This window comes from Oncorhynchus clarkii, chromosome 23, assembly GCF_045791955.1.
Source record: "Oncorhynchus clarkii lewisi isolate Uvic-CL-2024 chromosome 23, UVic_Ocla_1.0, whole genome shotgun sequence".
NCBI lineage: Eukaryota > Metazoa > Chordata > Actinopteri > Salmoniformes > Salmonidae > Oncorhynchus > Oncorhynchus clarkii.
In genome coordinates, this window is record NC_092169.1 from 8810889 (window position 1) to 8820353 (window position 9465).

General features: G+C 40.8%; 1 protein-coding gene across 3 annotated transcripts in view; it reads left to right on the top strand.

Moving 5' to 3' along the window:
* Positions 1-8453, top strand: part of LOC139382020 (uncharacterized) — a 34425-nt gene extending 25972 nt beyond the window's left edge. Inside the window, exons 4-8 of one of the 3 annotated variants that reach the window (XM_071125937.1) lie at positions 1726-1891; positions 3803-3936; positions 4095-4216; positions 5884-5989; positions 6192-8453. In XM_071125937.1, coding sequence (XP_070982038.1) covers positions 1726-1891; positions 3803-3936; positions 4095-4216; positions 5884-5980 — 519 coding nt within the window. In that variant the 3' untranslated portion in view covers positions 5981-5989; positions 6192-8453. The remainder of the gene's footprint in view (positions 1-1725; positions 1892-3802; positions 3937-4094; positions 4217-5883; positions 5990-6191) is intronic. The other 2 variants (XM_071125938.1, XR_011628608.1) reach the window with 2 other exon arrangements.
* The last annotated feature ends 1012 nt before the right edge of the window (positions 8454-9465 follow it).

Below are 9465 nucleotides of genomic sequence, written 5' to 3' on the forward strand. Positions count from 1 at the left end.
CCTTTCAAATCAACACCAGGGTCACCGCTGGGCTCACTATAAACACAGAGATCAATGAGACAATGGCCAAATACCACCTGCATAGAGCCTGCTTTTCTAGCTTCATCTGTTCTCTACCAGGACCAGCGTGCTTTGGGGTTTCTCGTGATGAACTGAGATGCAAGAAAGAGTCCATACTAGAGTGGAAGATGACTTGTAATCAAGTTTCTAATGTGAGCAATGAACATGAGTTCACTCTTACGGACTCAAGCTCCCCCTTTCCCTATCCTCAAAGCAGTACTACCTCGGACAATGGAGCCATCTGCAAGCTGTCCCTGGGTTATTGAGGAACGGGATTTGATGGAGGGAACATTCCAGGGCCGGAGTCTTCTGGACCTTCCCTTTTCCCGAGTGCACAGGGGCATAATGCCTTTAACAGTTTAATCCTCTTCTCAGAGGTCAGAGGTCAAAGGCCTGGCGTGGCCGGCCCTCTGAGTCCCCAAATGTGGGCTGCCTCCTTCTAAGGGCTAAGCACACACAGATGGGGTAGGTCCTTGGAGAGTGCAAAGACCACACTGTTTTTGCCCATGGAACCAGGGCCAGGAACCTGGGCTCAGCCCCTTCTCAGTAGAGGCAGTGTCTTCACCGAGGGGAGAGTGTGGTCGTGGTTCCAGCGGGGAAGTCAGACGATGGTCAAAGTCCCGTGAAACAAAAACAAAGCCATGGAGTGTGACTTCAGTGGTCATTCATCATGCTATTTACCCCTTTTTATGTTTAAACGTCCAGTGGTTTCGTAACAGGCTATTCAGAGTTCCAACAAGGAATTCTGGAAGAGAGCACTGCCAAGAGATGATTCTATTCTAGTGTAGAGTTTGCACCTTGTGTCCAGGTTAGAGGTAACTTCAGTGCGGAGAAGGAAATTATTTTGCACAAGATTAGGAAGTGACTTCACCTAATGAGCCTACTGAGTATCGGTCCTGGGTTCTGAAGTGGCGAGTGTGTAACCTTCACGTGATGAGAAATCCCCCTACTGTAGAAGTGACACTGCACGTTTAAATGTTAACAATGAAGCAGGAAAAAACAACACTCGTCTCCAGGCCAGGCTTTCATCTTATTCCGTTTATGCTACTGCTGGGTGCCTGCGTTGTTTGAGTTATACATGTGATTTTTTTACGTTAGCGTGGATGTGACATCCAGAGTTTCCTCAGCTGGGATAAACGGATGTGAACATTTTCCTGACAAATTCCAACTTTACACAATGACTCGGAAAGTGTCTCTCATTGTTCTTTGAATCACCACACATGTATCGGCATGGCACATAGATTGGAAGGCCTACTTTGGACAAGTTCATGTTGAGTTCAGAAGTTTGAGGTTAGGTTAGCATAAACCGTACTCAATCTGGAAAATAAATAGTAAATACACACTATGAAAACAATAATTAAAGTAAGTTATTAAGTTGAAGTAGGTTTAAAACAATAACAATAAACTCAGATATCCCAAAGACTCTTATAAAAAATGTGGTAGCATATAAGGCCAAGAAATACAAGAGTGTGATGGCCATAACACATTTTCACTCTCCTGAATTTGTAACAGATGGTTGCTGGCTGAGCCAAGTATGCAGTATTGGAGGGCCATTCTTGACCAACGAGTGAGAAAAACAACCAAACGAGATTTGGATATTGTAAAACACATTTCATATGCCTCCTACTCACAGTCCTGTACCTTTTCTTCCTGTCTGTCCCCCAGGACTTCTTCCTGCAGCACTGTAGCTGTGGAACGGCCGGCATGGCCTTCCATGAACAGAAAAGACACTCTAGGAGTGAGTTCCTGACCACCTCCGTGAGCGGCACCCTCTCGGACCTCTCCACCATCCCTGAGGTCACACACCACACAGGACTCACAGCCAGGGGAGGTCAGTTAACTACTTAATAACGTGATAACAACCCATAATCTACATCCATGCATCTCTCCTCACTCAAAATCCAATGGATATTCCACACATTCTCCAAAAGTAATTTTGTCCCAGTTTGACTGTGATCTCATCAGAGGTTTCCAGCCCAATCCTTTTGTTTCCTTCAGAAAACCATAGTGTATTATTTCATTGGCAGGTAGATTAGCACTTCATAACCTGCTCCTGCGGTAATCATTCAGTCACAAGACCAATTTATAGTAATGTTTGCCCATAGTTTTCCTGAAATGGATTTTCTGGGTTTATTTAAAAATCATTAGGGGTTTTCAAAATGTGACCGTGCGACGACCCCAGGTGTGATTTCGCCCAATGTTCACCTTTTCATCATGTTTTTACTCTCCTGTTTTCGGAGTGGCTCACGTTCCCTTAAGGGGGGCTGACTATTATTATCTACTTTTATTTATTCAGGGAAGACCAATTGAAACCAGTGTCTCATTTGTAATGGTTCCATCAACACAACAACAAAAGATAAGACACAAGATAGCTATAAATACATTACATCAGGTTATTACAACAAGTTATAATAGTCCATTGAAATGATTGCACACTTCAGTAAACTAATTTAACAACAGAGTTTTAAACTTCCTTATAGGCACCAGGGAATCCAGGTGTAATTTGTTTTGTAAGATATTCCGTAACTGTGGGGCATTAAAACTAAAGGCAGATTTACTAAACTTTATGAATACAAGCTGGATCTCAAGAGTTAACGAACACTGCGACAGGACACAATGTGTGCTCTCTCATGGTGTCAAGTCTAGTTGCCACTATATTACGAAAGGTGTACCGCAAGGGTCGGTATTGGGACCTGTTCTCTTCACTATTTATATAAATAATATTGGTCTATGCAATCCTGTAATATTCATCACTATGGAGACAATACGGTTATGTATGCCATTGCACTGAGTGTTGCCCGAGCTATGTTAGAGCTGCAATCTGATTTTGTTGCATTACAGAAAGCCCTCGTTGATTTAAAACGTGTACTTAATGTGGGCAAAACTAAATATATGTTGTTCTTTAATTCACAAAAAAATCTCGAAAGGGCTACATATTCACTCATTGGGCAGCTCTCTCATCGAGCGGGTTCCAGCCTACAAAAATCTGATGAGGTAGTTAAATGGAGGGAACATATAGAGTCCCATGGATTCAGGAATTTCTTGCTCTTCCGATAAGCAGGATTCAGGAAATTGGAGCTGGGGAGTAGGAGGATGTCGAATGGTACTGCGATAACAGATTGAGGACGTGGGGAGGTTGAGTGGGCAGTGGCGGCAGGTTGAAAGAAGGGGTTCCTCTGGGACTGCTGATTCACATCACCATGTGTCATAACAGTTTCCCCCCACTATGAGCAGCGAGTGGTTCCAACCCTTGTGACTCTAGCCTCATTTATACCTGGCGCTAACATGCGTCCTTTGTCCTGATCTTGCCCACATTCTGATTGTGCCCACATTTTCAGAAATATGTCTACACATGGTATTAAAATGTGTCTCACTGTGTTTGCATTGTGATCAACTATTCTTTAAAAAATGTATGTATTTATTTATTTTAAGACCCATATTGATGCCATAAGTCAAATGGTGCCACCTGTCAATGAGTTAAGAAGGTGGGATAATGATGAATTAAACGGTTTCACTGTCCAGATCCGTCTACACTTGTAAGGTTTCCAGACACAATGCGTGCCTGACTACCTTCGTAGGTGGTCAGAAAAATCACAATCAGATCACAATGCGTATTTTAATCATATCCAGTCTACACCGGTCTGAAAATGTGGGCACAATCAGAATGTGGACAAGATCAGAACAAAGTATGCATGCTAGAACCAGGTATAAACAGATCCTCATTTATTATCTCTTTCTATAGAGAGTGACCAGGGTGGATGCCAGCCCCTGGTGCCCCTTTGGAAGAGGGGCCTGAATCGGGTGAGCTACACAGAGGGAGATACGCGCTCCTATCTCTCTGACAGTACAGAGGGTCTCAATGCCCCACACAGACGGGTGAGTCACTCCTCCTCTGACTCACTGGCTCTGCATAATACCCTCAACCCCTGTTTACGGTGCAAATATCTACATCAGCGCAACTCGATGTTACCCGACCAAACAGGGGGTAAAGCGCCTATTCGTTAATGCTGAGAGATGTGTGTTTGGTTGTGTAGCTGAGTGAGAACTACACGTGGGGCAGAGTGAAGGATCTGGTGAAGAAGACCAAGCTGAGGAACCAGAGCAGACTGGGACAAACATCCACCTCCCTCAAGAGATCCTGTCCACAGCTTTACCGGTGAGGACACTCCCCACCCACCCACCCACCCCCCGCTCTCTCTCGCTCTCTTGCTAAGGAAACACTCAGTCTACTCGAAATACTGTAACTCTTACTACAGTATCTGTAAACAAACACGCAACTAACACTAGGATTACCTTTAACTTCATAAAATTAAAAATAACAGTTGGAGCTTGTTGCTCCTTCAAGGATGTTTGAAAATCTTGAGCTAATCATGCTACAAGGAAGGAGAGGTTAAGTTGTAATTAATCACAGCTCGCTTTAGTTTCATATTTTGTAGGTGCCTATTATTTCTAGATTATTTCTAGATAATTTAGTCTTCGCAGAATGAGGAGTTAAGACTGTCTTTGGCAGTAGGTCATGGGTTGTGTTTGCAGAATGATTCAATTGCTTCCTAGGAAGAATATAGACACTGAAAATACTGAAAATGCCCAACCGACTCATATCATCTTACCATTTAGAGATAATTACTTAAATTAAATTACTTTTATATTGCTTTTTAAAATGCAGTTATAACAATCACTTGTAAGTAGCGATTTAACTTTCCCCTGTGACAAATTATCAGCCAAAGCTAAACACGTCAAAATCAAATTGATTTTGAAAATAAAATGTACCACTAACCAGAATATATTGTTACTCAGTCAACACAACTGTCAGAAGTATGTGCCTTGACAAATTATCTTGAGTAATAACCACGGCTTTAATATTTTATTTTACAACATTCAGCATACGCCATGGAGAACTTAGCCCACAACCACTGGAGTCTATCTTAAATAGCGTCCCGAAAATGTCAAAATGAAGCAAAAAAACGGACTTGTACACAAAGCAGATGCACTCTTCAGTGTAAGGGAGCGACTACGCACCGTTTATTTCAATATGACTGAGGCAAATATGATAAGCTTAAGTGTTTTTATCTGAGTACAAGCTTGTAGAATTATACTTCCCAAGTTCACTGGCTCTCTCCACTGGTGGTAAATGGTGACTAGCACTGCTGGGTTTAAATGGCCTAAGCTCAAAACCACTGAAACCAACCTCCCTTATTTGTTAAACAAAACACAATTGGCCCCCTCTAACAGTATGTCAGCTTTTTTTGCAAGCAGGAATCTACGCCAACATATTTGGAGTAGACAAAAAGACGTGGATATTTTGGGTTAGAAAGTATTGACAGCCTTAGCGACTTTAGACGAATACCAAACTATGACAGGTTCTTGGCACTTCAAGATTTTATTTTATTTTGTTCATGCGAGATGGGGGTGTCAGTGGAGGAATTGTGGTATTATTCTGTTTGAGGGTTGTAGAACATAAGGATCTGGTGGGAGTTGAAGAGCTTGAGGAAAGAACAGCTATTTGTTGTGCCCTTCAACGTATTCCACAACTTGGATGAGCACTCCTCAGAGTGAGGGAGCTGGGCACGGACCCAGACTAATAGCGGAGGGGTTGCAGTGTCTGGCTTGAGGTATGCAAGGAGGAGTTGGAGAATTCCACATGTATTTCAGAGTGGTCCAATGATATATAGAGATATGCAGAATTTATCAAAAGGGAGACCCTCTCTTGGAAAGAAATGCATGTGGAAAAACCATCCTGTTCTCAAGCGTTGTGCAAACTAATGCATTGCTCATTGTAATAGCATTGGAGCACACCAATAACAATAACCCATTTCCCTACAGCCCTGACCTGGGACCAGTGGACCTACCAGGAAGAAACAGGAACTCCATGATCGCCTTGGGCCATCAGAACAAACTGGACTTCCAGTGGCCCAGATAACCATTGTTGGTACAGAAAGTTCTGACGCAAAATATTGCTAATGCGTAGTGAAACATGTTGGAAGCATGCTGTGCATGTACAAGCACAACTGATTTAGCAGCTGTCGTGCGATCTATTCTCAGCGTACATGTGTAATACAGATATCCATAGAGGTGAAGAGGCAACACTTTTGTAACACTGCCCACACTGAACGTCTTTGTTTTCTACCCAGATATGAAACAGACGGCCCGAAGTGGGAAGAGAATGCCCTGAAGAGGATAAGGTGAAGTTGCACAGATTCTCGACTGGACTGAGAGAGTAGTGTGAAAGGAGGGATGTGAGAAATAACACTTGTGATGGATGACAAAACTTTGAGTGAGGAGTGAAAAGAAAACAAAAAGAGGGATGGTCATAGACATCTCTCTTGAGATACAATTCTAAACTAAGGGATTGTATTGTTTCAGATAAGGGAACATTGGTATTTATATGAGAACAGACATGCATGTACTCCACAATGTACATTAATACGATACAAATGATTTCATCTTGTACTATAATCGTTTTTCTATTCAATTCATATTGTAATGCTTTCTCTAAATATGTGTTATGTTAGTGACATTTCAGTACTATGTGTTGATGGAGGAAACAACAACTCTTTGACATGGTTGTTCCAACTAAGAAATAGCCTAGACAATATTCTGGGGTGAAATTAAAGGGATAGTTCACGCAAATTACAAAATGACATTGGTTTACTTACACTGTAAGCCGTCTATGGACAAGCTACGGCAGCAATGTATCCTTTGGTTTAGTTTCCCTGCCACTGTTTCAACATGCTAGCATTTTAGCATTTGTGGCACAAATCCCATTCAAGTCATGGGACCGATATTATTCGCGCATCATGCCCAAATCAATACATTATTTAAATTCTAGATAAGAGCATCTGCTAAATGACTAAAATGAAAATGTAAATGTAAAAATAATTTGAAAGTATCTAAAGTCGCTTGTCAAACTCAACAAAGTCACATAGATTATTTGAACATGATGCTTGAAAAATACTAATTTCGGTCCCATGACAGGGTAAGGAAACCAATATGTAATTTTGTGTTTGGGTGAACTATCACTTTGGTTATCATGCCCCCTTGAACAAATGTGAAACATACACATATCATACATATTTGAGGATTGTACTTAACTATTCAACACATTTTGTATGAATTCTCTTATTGTTTTGAGTGTAGGCCTAAGAGGCTGTGTGTGCATGCACTATACAGGGATAATAGATCGTGGTGATGTTGTGTGAATGTGCTGTATATAACAAAAGTTAATTGTGTACAGTCACTGTGTATGTACAGGAGGGGAGTTATGCCTCTGTAAATTCCTATGTTTATATGATGGAAATGTATACTTTTTTGGAGATAGGGGTTCCAGATCCCTTATGATAAAACACTTTGAGGATGCTAGAAAACGTTTGTGATGCATTGTCGCAAGGTTTTTTAATGTTCCTCTCAAACATTTATGTGAAAAAACAAAACAGTAAAGAAAAAAAACAATAATTTAGTTTAACTGCAACATGTACAGTATTTTATCAGAGGCCGCTGTTGCACATGTTCATCTTCAAGACATTTTTTAAATTTATTGTGACATGCAAGTCTGGTTTGACAAGCTAACGGTGATTTGAGCTTTTCTACATCACGGTTACATTCCCTGGTTTTCCAGAAATCCTGGTTGGAATATTCCCGTATTTCCTGCTTTTCCCTCGTAATGCCATGAATCTTCCCAACAGGCTTCCTTGAAAAATTGGGAAAGCTACTGGAATTTTGCAACCTTAGTTACATCACTATGAGCTTCCTTTGATAACAGACAGGCAAGTGCCATGGTACCTTGGAAATCTCACTGGGTAACTACAGAAGGAAAGTTCAACACAGAAACTTTGAAAAGGATGAATAAAATTGCTTCAAAGCCTTGACATCTAATTGAAATACAGCAGAAGTCAATTCCAAATGCTCAACACTGTCCAGCGTTGTTGACAACAGGAATGGAAGTCATCACATTTTTTGAAAATACTAATCCCACAGTAAGAACAAAACAGTTAGTTATCCAGTATGTACTTCAGCAATGTGAACAACAGTATAGTACAACACCAATGAGTTATTCATCATGGTCAACGTGTACTCCTATTAAAATAATAATATACTCTGTAGTACTGTACATGTAGCACAGCTGTAGCTGTATCATACGGAATTCATGTACTTCTAAATACTCTAATCAAGTAGAAAATACATCTGTTGCAACTTGAGATGCAGTAAATGCTGTCAATATGCATGATAGGCCTACATGTTTTGTCAGGACTGGGATCTAAAGACTAAAGATTGTGATATCTGTATATTGTAGAGTCACAGTAAGTTGTACATGGATGGAATATCTCAATATGCGTAATGTATCATTATTCAAAGTTATTTTTCGAAATAAAGTTGACATTTTCAATGACATGAAATGCTGTGCTTTTAGTAATTTTATACCACTCACCGAGTCCTGCAGGATATAAAGCAAATCGTGTTTCTCATGGAAAGAAAGATGTAAAGATCACTCATTCATTAGAAACTAGAGTTTCCAAATAAGTGTATAGATACACTCAACAGTGTGCCCTTAGAGATTCCCCTCTCTTTCTGATTCATTCTATAGTAAAACCTACTATGCGGTTTTCTTGGAAATTCTACACAGGGACACTCGATATCCACACTTTAATGGATCATTGTTCATTAACAACTTGCTGAAGAGGTCACAGTCAAACTTAGATGCATAAAGTACCGGTCTGAAGTTAGCTCTCCCGGGGCAGTCCCGTTAGTTCTCTTATATACTGCTTACACAGACAAGTTATATTTGCACGATTTAGCTTATTCATCATTCATAATTAATTCATCATTAACATTTGGTTCATGCATGTGACCGACCAATATCTCACAAGGCTTCCTCTCCAAGCGGAGACCTTGAAACTGAGACATCCCTTGCGTTCTCAAAACAAGGTTCTGGGCGTACTACCAAAGTGCTCTACTGATAGTGAGAATTCCTCCCAGGCACGTTCAATCAGTCACTTGCATGAACACAGAAATTGGTTATTAGAACAGCACAAACATAGAACACAGAAATTGGTAATTAGAAAAGCACAAACATAACATTTTCCATCACAGGGTAGAGTGTGCATTGGATACAACACAGAGTTTGTAGTTCACAGTAATCCATTTATTAAACACATAGAATATCAACCAATCACCCAGCAGAGCTAGCAGAGCTAGAACCCATGAATAGACAGCCCAGTCCCCTTTGCTTTCCCTAATTTACCCTGCCTTTCACCCGGTCCCTGCACTTAATCCCTAAACACTCTACCTTAATCCCTAAACACTCTAAAATTAACTAAACATAGGGGGAAAAATAAGATGACAAAGCAAAGGGACATCAGATGTTATCTATGAATGTTAAGGAAGGGGGGGAGTCTATTAAATGAGTGA